The sequence below is a fragment of the Panicum virgatum genome, chromosome 6K (genome assembly GCF_016808335.1).
Source record: "Panicum virgatum strain AP13 chromosome 6K, P.virgatum_v5, whole genome shotgun sequence".
NCBI classification, from domain to species: Eukaryota; Viridiplantae; Streptophyta; class Magnoliopsida; order Poales; family Poaceae; genus Panicum; species Panicum virgatum.
The window spans coordinates 23,206,861-23,222,817 of record NC_053141.1 but is presented as its reverse complement, the minus strand read 5'-3'; the positions used below and the strand labels follow the sequence as shown (position 1 = coordinate 23,222,817).

The following is a 15,957-nucleotide window of genomic DNA, read 5'->3' as shown; positions in this document are numbered from 1 at the left end:
GGGGTTCGATCCCCGGCTCGCACAGGAAAAAAAACTCCCTCGCTTGTCCCATGTCCAAAGCACTGTGGAGCCCGGCCTAACTCACACGGCGACGGCCCCCGTGTACGGGTGGGGCAGGGGTTCGGGGGTTTTCTTGGCCTGCTGTGAGAATGTCATTTTACCTCTCAAATAATGTAGTGGGGGCGGTCTTACCCCCGCAGGTCAAGTTTTTTTTAATCAAAACGCAAGGTCAGACTGATTATATTTCATGTAGGTATTCAAATCAAGCATCCGGCTGATGGTAGCAATCCCATTTCGATAATCAATATTATTCCTGACCATTGTTCGAAGAGTTAAAACTAGCAAAGAGCTTGCATCTCCAATTCCAAACAGGATCGGGCGATTCACTTCACGGGTTCACAGCCAGCTGTCCGGGAGGCCGATGTGCTGGAACCTGAAGGAGCAATCGTCAGAGTCCTTGCTGAGCACGATCTCCGGTCCGTCGCCGTCGAACGCGATCTCGTCGGAGGACGCTTCGTTGTTGTCGCCGGCCGCAGCCTGCGTGGGCAGCATGACCGCCGCCGCCGATGGCCTGCTGGAGCCCGTGCTCCTGAGGAGCGCGGCGACGCTGAGGTCCTCCCACATGAGGAAGGCCAGCGTGACGGGTCGCAGCGCGTGGCGGTGCAGCGACAGCAGCTGGCTGAGCGACACGGTGTCGGCGCACCGGACGTCGCCGCTGGCGGAGACGGCCCAGGGGAGCACCTTCTCCCGCCCGACACGCGAGACGACGAGGAGCCTGGAGGCCCGGCGCGCGTGGCGGTAGAGCTCCAGCAGGCCGGAGCGCGTCGACGCCACCCCCGGCGTGCTCTCGTCGGCCACAGAGGAGACGTAGATGAAGCCCTGCTTGCACGGTAAAGTATTTCATCCTGTGACTACGTACTCGTGGGAACAGCAGCTTACCTCTTGCACGGAAGTTTAATTTAGAATCTTAAAGACAAATTAAAGAACAGGTGCTAACTTTTTTATCTGACTTATTTTCTTGATCAACGCAAGGTTAAGACACTACTTACAGCAGGAATTTAAACTGATATTGATAGTAGCGTATCTGGAAACTGAGTAATTATGGGGAGTTTTCACCTCTTCTGTGCGACTTATAGCGAATCCTAGCCTGGTGTCACCTGGTTGCAGCTTGATCTCTAGCGCCAGCTCCCCTGCCACCGGAGCATACCAGAGGCGAAGCGCTCTGACGACGCCGATGTCCACGCCGTGGTAGTCCTCAAATCCATAGAGGCTCATGGTGGCCAAGTTTGCAAGGTCGCCTAGGGATCCCATGTTCACCGTTGACAATGCAGTGTCTCCAGATATCTAGAGCAGATCAAGGATAATTAAAGCATTTTCAATTTGGTGCCCACACTCATCACTGTTAGAATAAAGCTTTTTATCATGTTTAAAAACATTTATGTTACTGAAGCCGTCATAGTTCGCTCGTAGGAGACTAGAATCGTTGGAGAATCCAAAAGACGCGCCATGCTGGTAATACATTATTTGCCATTGTTTTTTTTTGAAAAAAAGAAAACCATATCATGTCCTATTTAGCTCATGTTTAGATAATGTTTGATTACGCTCTTTAATGTACTTGTGCTATAAATTCAGAGTTATTTCCGTTTCAAATCAATTTTATCAGATTGAAAACAGCAACCGGTCCTCATCCACCATACTTAGCGGGTGAAATATTTGATAAAAAAGGGGAAAAATCTGGCAGAGTTTCTGGCAAAATTGTGTTCCATTATCCGACGTACCTTTGTAAGCAGTGGCTCAATCTGCACGTTCTTGTGCACAATGGGGACACCAGAGCTCTGGGAGGACATGAGCCAGGCGTCCGCCCTGGCTAGCGTGTCCTCCAGGCAGAGGTACCTGGTCTGTGACTCGTCGGCCGCCCGTGGCAAAAGCAGCAGGGAGAGGAAACTGCTCGAGTTGCGCACCGGCAGCAGGTCAGCCATCTTCCTCTCCCACAGGAACGCCTCGTAGGAGGAGCCGATCTTGGCATTGCGCAGAGCCGCCGCCACCTTGGCGTTCTTGGATCCTTTGGGAGTATTGTTGAATTGCATAGATGTCAGGGGACAAGGCAAGATTATATGGCACGGTGAAACTATGTGCACAAAGATGCAGGTGTGTGAAGGGTTTCTAGTGGTGGTGGTAGTAGTAGTAGTATATTGCAACTGTGGAGAGTTGAAGAACTTATGCAGCTTATTATGATACAACTAATTGGCTACTTGATCTCAATGCTATGGCAATCTTATAAGTTAGAAGGTGTTTGCAAGTTGCAAGATGGGCCGGAAACGTGTTAACATGTAAACAAATGCCATTTGGAGAAAACAATGCTAATCATCCAATCTTTGGATCCAGGAACAAAATGCATCATATCAGTCAAAGTAGTTGCTGATCATTGGCTGAGTTAGAATGATTCAGCCTTGAACTCTGTTTCTTTGACCTTCTCAAGGTCACATAACTCAATTTATGCATTTCCAGGTGGTCCTCTTCTGTTTCATATTTATACATGGAAATGTGAAGTCATGAGAGCTCGTGATCCACCCGATGAATCTGTTGGGATCCAACAGAAGACTAGAGCCTATTGGGTGACTATTCTTTTTCTGTTCCAGGGAAATCATCAAATAAAAGGTGGTGGCAAAGGAGTTGAGGAGCAACCATCAGCATAATGCAGGCCAGCCAAAGTAGAGGGGCAAGAACACAATGCACGATGGAATTTGTCACACAACACAATGTCCACTACAAATCTTCAGGAAAAAGAAAAAAAATCTCGGCCGGCTGGGGAAAGACCGCCCCAACGGTATTGTCATACAGAGAAGAACTCTCGACGCCAGGCCGAGAAAACCCCCGAATCCCGGCCTCACCCAAGGCCTGAACCGTAACCTGGGCCGGCGACCACTGCCACAGCCCCAAGGCTGGGCCGCACCGTTACCACAGGCCGGGACATCCTCGAAGGGAGACACAGCGAGGGGATTTTTTTAACCTCAACCTGAAATTCGCTCCCACGGGGAGTCGAACCCAGGACCTGAGGAGTGCCGCTGGGTTCTCCTAACCAATTCAGCTAGAGGCCCTTTGGCAATCTTCAGGAAAAAGACAATGTCAATTATAAAACATTTGTGCTATTCCTCTTGTATGTGTTGCTAACTGCGAAATTCAGATCTGCTTGTGCTGTTTTCTAAATAATATCCGTACTGTATCTGGAAATGCTCCTCCAATTAATTGAACGAAGTAAATATTTTCATCACTAAGTATGTGGTCTTTTTACATAACCATAATATTGTCATAACATTTGTACCAGTAGTAGAAAAATGAAAAGAATGTTATTTTGGGATATGTGCAGTGAGAAGGTCTAAATTTCAATGACGCATTATCTTTTTTTTAGTTTATAGCTATATTATATACTTGAAGTGACACATTATCTAAATTTCAATAAAAGAATTGCCATTTTGGGATATGTGCAGTACAATACATTTTCCTAGCAATTTTATTGGTAGAGTAATATTTTTGTTAGGTATAGAAATATATAGCATTGTCAAAAATATGCTGGAACTTATTGTATCCGAAATAACATGATTCTGTTAATAACAACCAAATGGTACTATCATAGTATTAACCAATACCTCTCCACTATACTTTACATTGTTTGTTGCCAAGCTCTTGCTAGTGATACTGTTGGTGTCAACACATACAAATGTCATAGAGCAGTTGCACCATATTTAGTGGTGCACAAAGGAGAAAAGAACCTAATTAAGCTTAATTTCTGTTGGCACAATTTTATTTCTGAAAATCACATAGCACAACCCTTGAAAGGAACATATGTTTGTATTATTTCCACACTAATATGCAAAGCAGACTGGACCACAAATACAGCCCAGCTGTTTACACTTGCAAAGCTGATCTACATTTTAGTTAATTGGAGGCAGAAGAGGAATTGGGTTCTGAATATTTTTTTTCTGTTATTTTTGCTCAACAGGCATTACGGTCAATGCTAAGTTCTCATACTCTTGCATTGAAATCAGGGATTGTATAATCAAGTAAATTCAAATGGATCTGAAAAGAGAATTAAATATTCATTGATACTGAGATCGATTGAAGAACATCCCTACTTGGAGAAAAGAATTGTCTTGGTGTTCCAGCCTACTGTTAATCATGGTGCCCATCTTACGTGTATATGCCAGCAAGGACAGCAGAAATAAACATTACAATGTTACAACTAGATACATTGATGGTGGCAATACAAATAATAAGGTAGTATGATTTCTAATCTAGAAAACAACAGATAAAAAAAGAATGATAACCCAATATATTCCAAGTTGGTCAACTCATAATGTCATGAGTTTTATATTTCGATGGTGTCACTAAGCTTGACAAATTCAAAACTATTATTCTACTTTCTATATGTGTGTTGGGAATTATATAATCAATAATCTTGGGACAAACTAATTTTTTTTCCCCAAACATAGAAATTTCACAGTCTTTTGTAAGTAGAGAGCTCACTCTAAAGTTTTAAGTTTCTCTGAGAAACACTATTTCACATTTTTTTCTAATACAACTCCAAACCGATAGTCGTCCTGTGTACTCCCTCTATTCTAAATTATTAGTTGTTTTGACTCCTAGATGCATAATATATAAAAACTATGTATTTAGTAAAATCAAAACAACTACTAATTTGGGACGGATGGAGTATGACCAATGCTGTTCCAAACATGCATAATCCTAATTACTCTATCCGTGGATAATAAGGGCTCAGTTTTCACGAAAGTTATCAAAATATTTCAATTGTAGAAAAAGAAAATGCAGGTCCTATAAGCAGCTGATTTGCTCAATTTACTTTTTATCTTCCGCGACCATGTATTTCTGTTTGTACCAATTTTTGTCATCACATATATAATGTAGAAACGTGCATGCTTGTACGAGAGAGAGAGAGAGAGAGAGAGAGAGAGAGAGAGAGAGAGAGAGAGAGAGAGAGAGCGATGAGCAATGCACCTTCGAGCTCGAAGCTCTCGTGGCTGGAGCGGTCGCCGTCGGCGGAACTGTCGTCTCCGGCCCCGCCCCTGCGGCCCTTACTCCCGCTGCTTCCGCCGGCGGACGACGACGAGGACCGGCTGAGGTCCTGCGCCGCCGCCAAGCAGGCCTCCTCACCCGCGTGGCCTCCCGACGCGGTGGCGGAGGAGCTAGAGGACGCGCCCGGCGCATGCTCGCCGCGTTTGAACGCCGACTTGAGGAGCTTCTGCACGCCGCGCTTCTTGGCCGCGGCCTTGTTGCCGCTGTTACCCGCGTCCGCGGCGGCTGCCGGCGCGCTCGGTGGCAGCGCGGGCAGCTGCGGCGATGGCGGCGGCGGGGTAGCGACAGCGTGCGGGCGTCGCGTAGTGGGCGGCCCGTGCCGGTCTGCCGCCGGCGGCGTCGGGCGGCCCCGGCACGGGCTTGTCCTGCTCTTCGCCACCGGCGTCTGGGAATGCATGGCGACCGAGAAAGGGGAGGGACGACAATGTTGGTGGTGTGCGTTGAATCAGGCCGCCGCGCGCGGTTTATTTATGGCGGCGGGCGCCGGCCGGGTAGCACAACGTGCGCGCGTGGAGATAGACGAGCTCGCGCAGGGGAGGGGGGACCGCAGCGCGCACGGCGACTTGAGTCGGCCGGGTCCCAAAGAAAACATCCGAGAGGGATAAAATGCTATATCTCACCCAAGTGATCAAAATTGTTTGCTTAAGATTTGTACAGTCCTTGGACCGCCGGATTAAAATGCTTTCTGGAAAGAATCCTTTTTGAAATTATTTCAAATTGGCCTACCCAATATCAGTTATTATTGTAGAGAGCCATCAATGGCGCCGGGCATACGTGACATACAGGGGGCGAAACCTAAAGCTGAAACCTAACCGCGAAACGACACAAACTTAGAATTAGCAGATAGCATAGGTGGTGCAAGCCGCACTTGCACCAAATTATTCACACTTGACCACTGAATCTAGCTGAAGATGTTCACTACCCGGCAGTTGACGCGGACCTCGCCGTCGCCGCCACTGCCTGGCGCGAGCCTCCCCATACGCAGCATGGACTCGGCGAAGTCCTGGAAGAAGACGGGCGCGTCGAACGCGTAGGCTGCGACGAGGCTGGCGACGTCGTCGTCGTCGTCTGTCCCGGGCACAGCGCCTGCCGGCGACGACGCTAGTGCCTGGTCAGACGGCAGGAGGCCGTCGCCGGAGAGCAGGTTGATGTAGTACTGGTTGTCGAAGGTGGCCGGGGTGGCGAGGTCCAGGTGCGCCAGCGCGGACCCCGCCGACACCGAGCACAGCTGCTGCAGCGACTGCAGGAAGGTCAGGTCCTTGGACGCCGCCCCGACGGCGCCGGCGCCGGAGAGGCGCGCGCCGAACGAGGTGCACCGTGCCTTCCCGATGGTGTGCGCGCCCGAGAGGGCGACCATGTCCTTGGCAGAGAGGCCGACGTTCGTGAACTTCTGCACGAGGGTGGCGACGCCGGACGTCGGCGCCGGGAGGTTGGTGTTGGCGCCCTGAAGGCTGGCGGTGTGGCTGTCCTTCCGGCCGGCCTCTACCTCCCAGCTCGGCCCGCCGGACTGCATCATGCGCCGCCGTACCGGCGATCATTGATCAAGAGGCGCATGTGATTTCGATTCGAGAAGAGGTTATCTATATAGGATGATAATTGTATGCACGTGTGTGCTGATGATCTCATCAATTACCACAACGACGGAGTCACGGGCGGCGATGGCGAGGAGGTCGGCGCAGGAGACTGTCTCTGGGCACTCTCGCTCCAGCTCGGCCTTGATGGCGTCGATGACTTCGAATCCCCTGATGGAGTTGGCGTTGGGCACGGCCGTCTTCTCGCCGACGAAGGGCGGCTTGTCGTCCAGGAGCACGGAGCCGTCGCAGCCCTGAGGAAACAGAAACGAACTCGATCATCACATTGACACGTAGTACGTGTCAAAACAATGGTCGGACGACGCGACTGCCAGGAGCTCACGTTGACGAAGCAGTCGTGGAAATGGAGGCGGAGGAGGGACGCCGCCATGCGCGGGTCGGCGGCGACGGCCCTCTCGACGCCCGCGCGGACGATCTCCTCGGCGCGGGGACAGGTCGCCCGGTACACACCGGAACCGAGGGACAGGCCGGCGCCGGCGCTGGCCCTTGCCCCGCCGTAGCCGATGCTCACGGTGGCGCCGACGCTGCCCGTGACGCACGACGTGTTGACGTGGGCGGCGGACCCGGTGGTGGTGGTGGAGGCAGCTGCGGCGACTGCTGCTGCGAGCACGAGCAGCATGGCCACCGTGGTGGTGGAGTACGCCATCGTTGTCTTTGTGGTAGGCAAAGGTGATCGAGTTCAATTCAGTGCATGGCCACATTTATATAGGCCAACGACGAGAGCATCATCATGTAAACAGACAGATGGATGAGGGGTCTCTGATGTTTGACTTTTTCCGGAGCTTTGCGTGACTTGAATTTGTCCTTGTGTTGGTTGAGGCTGTATATACGCGGATAGCTAGCGCGCGCACACAAAATGTGACCCGTGACCTGGTCACAGATGCTCGGTACGTCATGCGGCGTACAATGGTGCATGTCGGCATGAGTCTGGGTGGCATGATTGCCAGCCGCAGGTACCTGTAGGGGTGCACCTTCAATATTTTTTAGCTCAAAATAGTATATTAATCTTTTAAAATAAAATTCTATTTTAAAGAAGTAGTACAAAATTTTAAATTAAAAAAAATTGGAGGTACTCTTAAAAATCACCCATTGGCACCCCTAATGCTGCGCGAGAAAGTGAAATGTATGTTTGGCAATGCTGAGCAGACAAGCGGGTATGCATGATGGTGCCCATGTTATGACGCGGTCAAACTTGTGAATGCGAGCTCTTCAGTCTTACTAGCTGTGCTGCAGCCCGCGGACGGGAGCACATAGGGTGCAGTAGGTGAAACCGTTGTACAACCTGCATGACCTACCTCTATGACGTTCATAGTGCTCAGCATGTAACCGACTAGTTGTACATGAATGCATGCGCAGGGGCGGGGCTGATGCGGGTTCACACGCCTCATGCGACTATGCGAGTTTACTCAATTACTCTATAGAGTCTCTCCTTTCATCCTCTAAAAAAATTAAAATGCCTAATTTTTCAAGAGATCGAAACTATTTGTCAAATTTCTGTCAACTTTTGTTAACCATTACTTCCAGTGACGTACCTAACTTTTTGTTAACCACTACAGAGCTTTTGCGCGTGACCCAACTCAGTGTCTAATACATGGACCAGGTTGAGTTACTTGCACAATGCTGAGTCTACGGGTGACCGTAACTCCAGCAACTTATGGTTGATTCGTTTCTTTCCCCTTCCCCGTTCCTACTTCCTTTCCCTTCCCATTCCTCTCGACAGCTCCGCTCTCCCCCCGCCGCCGCGCGCCGGATCCGCTCTCCCCCCGCGCGCTGGCAGCGAGCCCCCTTACCCTTCCCTCCCCCTTCCTTCTCCCGCCGCCGCGCGCCGCGGATCCCGCCTCCCTGGGCCGCCGCTTCCTTCTCCCGCCGCCGCGCGCCGCGGATCCCGCCTCCCTGGGCCGCCGCTTCCTTCTCCCGCCGCCGCGCGCCGCGGATCCGCCTCCCTGGGCCGCCGCTTCCTTCTCCCGCCGCCGCGCGCGCCCCCTCCAGCGCCCCTGCGAGATCTGCCTCGCTGGCCCGCCGGCGCCCGGATCCGCCTTCCTGGGTTGTGCGGCGGTGGCCGGGCGGCGGGAAGGCGCGGCGGGAGGCGGTGCCGCGGGCCGGCGGCGTCGGCGAGGGAGGTAGGTTTTTTTTTGATATATCAAAATTTTTTTACCAACCAAAAATTTTACCAAAACTTTTTTTCTTTTTGATTTTGATGCAATTTTTTTTCTATAAGTATTTTTTGTTTTTCGGATGCAAAATTTTTTTTGTTCTGAATGTAAAATTTTTCTTTTCAAAATTTCTCAATTTTTGCCTCTCAAATTTTTGTTTCAAACTTTTTTTCGTCAAAAAAATTTCTCTCTCCAAAATTTCTCTTACAAATTTTTTTCCAAAATCAGAAAACGACAAAAAAATTACTAAAAATGAAAAAAAACGATCGGGAGATCGACCGTAGGGAGCCGCTCCCTACGATCAACCGTAAATTAGCGAGACCCGTTTACTTGCTGGCTTTGTCAGGTTCAAGCTGTCCGTTTTATCGGGATTGATTTGCTACAATGGGGTTGTTTTTTCTTTTCTTTTTCTATTTTTGATGTTCCAATGCATCAACGACCCGGCGCTTATGCATAACCGGACCAAAAAGCATTTTTTAAGGAATATGGCCCCATTTAGGTTATAGTTCATGATTTTTATGATTTTTTGACAACATAAGTAATAGGACTAACAATGTTTGTGAACTCTAGTTTGTAGGATTTTTAGGACGCATGGATGTATAATCCAAATCATAACTATGACGTCCAAATCATAGTGAAAAACCACGACGAATTGGACAAGTACAGCAGGAATGCATGCGTCGGTTAAACATGACATGAAAATAGTAGGCGTCGGTGCATTGGACAATGCAAGTGAAGACCAAGTGAAGATAACAAAGCTGCCCCGGTTAAACCAACGGTGCAATAAAAGCTTTGGTGCATTGGTCTTAACATTGTCCAGAGAGCATGTCGACCTACAGAGGAGTTCGAGGAAAATTCCTTAAACACCGGTTGAATCAACGGTGCATCGGTGCAATGACGCATGCAGAAGCAGGCGTGTCAGAAGGGAAGCCAATAACTATATGTGGCTGAACGGGGTGACCGGTTGAACTGACACCGACCCAGGTAGAGCGTCGGTTCAGCCAACGCTACTACATTTTTACTAGCCATTGGAGCAACGACTCTATGGAGTTGTTGGGCTATATATACACACACACACACACACACCCACGCCTCAAACCCGGTCATTTGAGGCTGCTGGAGTTAGGAGAAGTCGCGCGCACACACCGAAGAACACCTCCAAGACACATGAGTGCCATTTGGTCACATCCTTAGGCCTTATTAGCACATCTTTGAGAGTATTAGCACTAGATTAGCTCTTGGGACAGTGACAGCAAGGTATTGCTGCCTTGTGTTGTGCTTGAGTGAATCGCAAATTTGTATCTCAGTGAGCCGGCCCCTTAGAGTCTTGGACTCACCGGCACATCTTCGACCCTCCGGCTTGGTGTGGAGCGGCGTAGACAACCTTATGTGGGGGACGTGGAGACCCCCTATCCTTCGTGGAGAAGCTCCTTAATGGAAAACGGGATCAAGATGATCAGGGAACTTGGCGTGAGCCTTGGTGGTCTAGTCTTTGTGGCAAGCCAAGGGTTCCCGGAAGAGACTTGGTTGCCAATAAGCAATACTCTTGATTGAGTGCTTCAACAACGTGGATTAGGGGTGGCTCAATGCCTACCGATACCATGGAATAAATCTTTGTATCGAGAGTTTGCTTTATCTCATCGTCTCTTTATGTTTCCTCATTTCATACTTGCTATTTGTGTGCCTTTACTTTCATAGAGTAGCATCAAGCTAGAATTATCTATAGGTAGCAAAACTTGTTTTGGGATGATGATTCATACTAGATGAACCATAGTTGCATATTTAGATAGTATGTTTTAGTTTATGTTTTGTGCAAACTAGTTGGAACCACAATTTAAAGTTTTAAGTTTGTCTAATTCACCAACTTCCCCTGTTAGGCTACGAGCACCAATTCCTCTTAGGATATGAGCACCAATTCCTTTCAGTTTTACGGGTCCCATGAGATGGAAGCAGTTTAGCACTATGCAATTTTGCTTGTTTGAGTTCACTAGTGGAACTTAGAAAATTGGTAGGTATTGATCGGCTGTAAATATATGAATTTAATCAAATAAATAATAACATCAAATAGTATTGAATTCAATGCAGGTCCGATGTTTTGTTTAATCATTCTAGTTAAACAAATGGATATCTTCATTTTTATTATTACATAAAAAAGCAATTTCTGAAATTGAAAATGAGCTTTTGTTTCTAACTAAACATGTGTCACAAGTAGTTCTAGCTCTATGACAGTACGGAAATGCTACAAGCAGGATGTCTAATAAAATTCTTCAAGGTTGTCTATATCACATCTAGGTACCCCCCACCCCCACCCACCCACACGTGTGCACACACCCACACGTGAATTTGTGGCCTTTGAATTTGTAGATCAAGGGTTAAGATCTGACACCCCATCTTCTGCCTACCCCACCTCCGCACCTCCACTCCCCAGCTCGCCGGAGAGAACAGGGAAAGCTTTCTCCATAAGGTGTTTTGGTTCAAATTGGGTATAGTCGAATTCTCGCAGGCGAGCATAGGATTTCTTGTCTTTCTTCCTAGAGAAAGACTATGCACGAACCATGGCTACGAGATTGGAATTGATCTCGTGACCATCACATAAATGGGGTGGTAGGATGGTGGAGGTTCCATAACTCGCAGGATGGAACCGCCGGATAACTAGGAGAAGACTCCATGTGGTAAGATGAAAATGTGTACAACTGAAAAGCTCTAAAAACTAGTGTTGCTACAGTTCCCAGGCAACGGCGTCAGAAAGCTTGTTGGCACTCATTAGCCTATGCGAACTATTCCGCAAGCGCATAGACACCGATGTAGCTTTCACTAGGGAGTACACTTGGGATATCGAATCCAAAGAACAATAAACGCGGCTAGATCTAGATCTAGTTCAACCAGACGTACCAGGAGAAGAGAGGTAAAAATGGGGTAGAGGGTCTAACGTCGGTTAGTCAACTCATTACCTAGAAGACTTGCGACTAAACTATCTTGATCTACTTTGGCGGCCTCAGAGAAGGACTCAGACTGGAATGAGAAGGGAGTCCAACGACAGTCGACAACTACTGCTATGATCGAAAATCACCGAACGTGGTGGACTACAAAGGATGAACAGGGTTGTCACCACCTACTGCCTACCACTGCGGTACTGTGTGGTGGAACACAATCCGAGGTAACTAACCAAGACTAAGCACCACGCCTACAGCTATCGAGTTTGTACTCCTACCTCCCTGGCAAGACAGAGAGCACTCTCAAATAAGGAGAACTTGTTGCTTACGCAGACTAGAGATCCCGCAGATCAAAGACAGAAAGTAAACAAATAACTTAAGTAAAAAAGAAAGGCTAGCAAGATACCGATGAGAGACAAGGAACTTTACTCCAAAGATGCTTCATTCCTCCGAGACTACAAAGTTGGAGTTGAGCCGAACAACTTGGCTCGCCTCCGGACTCTCACCTCGCAAACATAGTTACATACTGATGCATTCACATCACTTCTTTTCTCTCTAGCTAAGTCCTTTCTGTTATACAATAGTGTTTTCTTATTTACAAATGATTTTTTGAATACTCCATCCATTTCAAATCAGTAGCTAGAGGATTGTGTGGTTAACTAGGATGCTATTGCAATACTCCATCCATTTCAAATCAGTAGACATATTAGTATTTGAAAAGTCAAACTTTAAGCTGACATTCTCTGTTTCAGAAAAAAATAAAAATTAAACAACAGAATTAGTTCAAGCCAAGTTATTAAAGAGAAAGATATCTCCACCACAGGCAAGAAATTGTCAGATAGGCTATGCAAAATTTCCAAATTGCTTGAACCAACTCGATTTGTAATTGAAGTGCCGAGAATTGTTTGATTACTTGTTTCAGCTACAATACGAAATACAAATGTTCAACAACCTTGAATTTCTGAGAGATGCGAATCTAGCTCCTGCTATACCTTGTTTCCTTTTTTTTTTGCCTCACTACACATGCAAAAATATACTAATCATTTTAGTACTTATCCAAATTGGCAGCAAATGGATGCCAATAAGCCCAATATACACATATTAGGTCATCTGTCTACAAAGAATGGAAGACATATAAGCACCACCTCACGTCAAGCGCAGACTGTTCAGTCAGTCATGCAATCAGTTTGACCCAACATTTGGGCCACAAAATACATGACTGCTATTGTTCAACTTGAATATGCAGCCTGGCAACAACTGAGACCACGTCAATATGTTCATTCTTCAATAAACCAAAATGTTTTTCAGTAATTTCGGGAAAGGGTTAACATATCTTGATAAAAAGAGCTGCTGACAGTATCAGCTAGACCACACTAAATTCTCAAATCTGCCTACAAAAGTTTACTGTTGCCCAAATTAGTGATGCTAATCAAGAGATGCCATTGAATGAACTGTTTTCAGATTACACAACTACTAACCAAAATTTTCTAACCAAAATGATATGGCAACTGATCACATATCATTGTTGCCAGTGGTGAAATTTAAGCTCAGTAGAGGTTTGGTATGTCTTAAACCAATTATAGTTAGAGGCCATACACATCACTGTTGCAAGCAAAATACAAGATTAAATTTTGAAACATCCTTGTAGTTGATGAACTTGCCTTATAGCAGCATTTATCGGAGCCTTCTTCACCATAGGGTAGAGAAATTGGTTTCGACCCAAACACAAGCACCTTGTGTTCATGGGATGAAATTGGATTGGACCCAAACAAAAGCTCAAAGCGCTCATGGCCATGGCTGCCGGTGGATCCAGCTAGCCAGCCGGCGTTCCGGGGTGGGGGAATGGAAGATGAGGATGAGGGGGACACACGGGGGTGCTCACCAGTGGCAAAGAAGAACAAGGATGGTCGACGGCCGACGGCGACCCGTTAGGGCACTGCTCGCGGCAGCGGCATTCCGGCGGACGGCAGGTGATGGGGAGCGGAAAAACTGAGTCGTCTTGTTGAGGGGATAATTGTGGCGGTGCTGGATTGATGCGGCAGCTGTAGCAGCACCGTCCAAATTAAACCGGCTTAAATGCACTAACCATCATCTTAATACTTAATCAAGTTACTGTGCACTTAAAACGGTGTAACCTGACAGGCTGTCGGGTAAAATCCCGATTAAACTACTGTACTCCAGGATCACAATTGCACTTAGATCCGTACGAAGACGAGCACACAGGTGTTACCAGCATACAGAAATCTTCAAATTAATTTACAACACAGGTTTTACATAAAAGGTTTAAATACAAACAACAGAGTTCAAACGCACAGCGGAAGTTTAAAACTGAGTTTGAAATACAATACGATAACTACGACGACGATAAAAGGTGAGCTCCACATCCTGCCCACCGATGTGGCGCCAACCTGCCCAATCTTCACGGGGAAGACGGGGCCCACTCGACGGTCCACCCAGGAGGAAGCGGCTGTCCAATCCAGGACACACAGATCTCCTCGAAGTCAGCGGGGACACAACCTGCTTAAAAGGGGTACAACAACAACCCTGAGTATACTAATACTCAGCAAGGCTTACCCGACTCTGGGTATACTTAGCCCATTACCTAGACATGCGAAGTTTTTTGGTTCTGGAGTTCTTTTGCTGAACTGCTACTAGGAGTGAATCCTTACTTTCAATATTTTAGCGCCGTTTAGTATATCAAGTATTAACTAAGTTCGCCTAATCATCTAGAGCACACAAGGTAGATTAGATTAAACTTCAGAACAACAGGTAATGCATTCCATCGCTACCTTTCAATACTTATTCCACTTCTTACTACGATGTGACGCAGTGACCAAGGTTCTCTTAACCGAGAGAGACGGCGAATCGATCCGATTTAACCTTGCAAGGTGGACCTAACTCACACGACACGCGTAAACCCCGTCGGGCCACACACGTCAACTGTTCCCATCATCACCCCGACGTTTGAATCACGCCTGCCAAAACCCGGGTGAAGGGTCCCTCATAGCAAACTCCCAGAGAACTAGGAGGCGACATACACTCCAACACCCGCCATCATTCCACTCCCAGAGTAGCAAGTTGCAATTCAAAGTATCGTTGCAAATCAGGTAATTAGCTTACCGGTTTCGACTACCTCCTACTTCCGGCATGTGGTTAGTACTATTCAAACTCGGTCATCAGGGCCAATAACGGTACGGTCCTCAATCGACACAGGCGGAAGTTCATTTTCTCATCTATTCCATACCAATATTCCTACTCATTCCCGCCCGGTCTCCAATTCCCTTTACTCAACAACTCATATCAAGCCAAGCTAAGGAATCAAGATCCTAAACTCGCGAGTGATAGTAATCACTCGACTTCTACCGAAATCCTATTTAGCAGAGCATTGCTATCACCACCTGCATACTAGTATAGGCCCACGGTACCTAGGGAAAACATGCATACTATGGTTCCATTCAACTCCTAGAACATAAATGTACAATACTTAAATAAACATTGAATAATTTAAATTATGGTTATGCTCCGGGGCTTGACTTGCAGGTCAACGAGGTTAACTAGGTCTCCGGGGGCGTGCTCAACGGCGTCCTCCTACTGCACTCCTGCTCGTGGCTCCTGGACCGGCTCAGCAACTAGCTCGTGGACAACGTCGTTCGTGGCGTCTACACGAATAAAATATGTCATGCAACAAATTAGAACTCAGTGCAATGCATGAGAACCTAATGCGATAAAAAGATTAACTCAAATTAGCCTGAAGTGTTTCCTTCGAAAACAACTACTAACAAAGCATTTAAATAACCCTAGCAAGGTAAATTGAACATAAATAGATCTACACAAAAGTACAAAGCAACAGGTCATGAATATTTTACAGTGGACTACACATGAAATGAGTAAGCCACTGCGAATTTTCCATAATTTTTAGAGCAACAGAATAAGTGGTACAAATTAAATTACCTTAAACGTAAACTGAATTTTCAATAGGGCAACAGTGACAAAACACGAGCACAAGTATTTTTCTTATGAAGATCTCAGTTTTAGCAACCTAACAAAATTTACTTTGTATTTTTAGGATATTCTGTGCATTTCTAGGAATTTTCAAACGCTGCAGCCAAAATAAGAAAGAGTAAAAACAAATAAAAAGGGGGGCTGACAGCCGGGCCCCACTTGCCAGGGAGCCAAGCCCCAGCCCCC

At 47.1% G+C, this 15,957-nt stretch overlaps 2 protein-coding genes across 2 annotated transcripts; both read right to left on the bottom strand.

Annotated features, from left to right (window-relative positions):
* Window positions 1-352: 352 nt before the first annotated feature.
* Window positions 353-5,488, bottom strand: LOC120639137. The gene is made up of 4 exons (XM_039915165.1): window positions 5,014-5,488; window positions 1,779-2,062; window positions 1,117-1,344; window positions 353-879 (listed from the first exon to the last, which is right to left on the bottom strand). Exons 1-4 carry the CDS (start codon window positions 5,486-5,488, stop codon window positions 397-399), a joined length of 1,470 nt encoding a protein of 489 aa, XP_039771099.1. The 3' UTR covers window positions 353-396.
* A 310-nt stretch (window positions 5,489-5,798) lies between these two features.
* On the bottom strand, window positions 5,799-7,329 carry LOC120713340 (peroxidase 40-like). Its single transcript, XM_039999322.1, has 3 exons — window positions 6,995-7,329; window positions 6,725-6,935; window positions 5,799-6,598 (listed from the first exon to the last, which is right to left on the bottom strand). The coding sequence occupies exons 1-3, from the start codon at window positions 7,327-7,329 to the stop codon at window positions 5,993-5,995; spliced, it is 1,152 nt and encodes a 383-aa protein (XP_039855256.1). The 3' UTR covers window positions 5,799-5,992.
* Window positions 7,330-15,957: the final 8,628 nt, after the last annotated feature.

What these genes read in the sequence shown, in the direction of transcription:
- LOC120639137 (XM_039915165.1), bottom strand. Translation starts at nt 5,488, where the DNA reads ATGCATTCCCAGACGCCGGTGGCGAAGAGCAGGACAAGCCCGTGCCGG. An exon ending in CGAGAGCTTCGAGCTCGAAG is followed by an intron (nt 2,063 to 5,013) that starts GTGCATTGCTCA and finishes ATACTCCCAAAG; the next exon opens with GATCCAAGAACGCCAAGGTG. An exon ending in CTATAAGTCGCACAGAAGAG is followed by an intron (nt 880 to 1,116) that starts GTGAAAACTCCC and finishes CCGTGCAAGCAG; the next exon opens with GGCTTCATCTACGTCTCCTC.
- LOC120713340 (XM_039999322.1), bottom strand. Translation starts at nt 7,329, where the DNA reads ATGGCGTACTCCACCACCACGGTGGCCATGCTGCTCGTGCTCGCAGCA. An exon ending in TTCGTCAACGTGAGCTCCTG is followed by an intron (nt 6,936 to 6,994) that starts GCAGTCGCGTCG and finishes GTGATGATCGAG; the next exon opens with TTCGTTTCTGTTTCCTCAGG. An exon ending in CCCGTGACTCCGTCGTTGTG is followed by an intron (nt 6,599 to 6,724) that starts GTAATTGATGAG and finishes CGCATGATGCAG; the next exon opens with TCCGGCGGGCCGAGCTGGGA.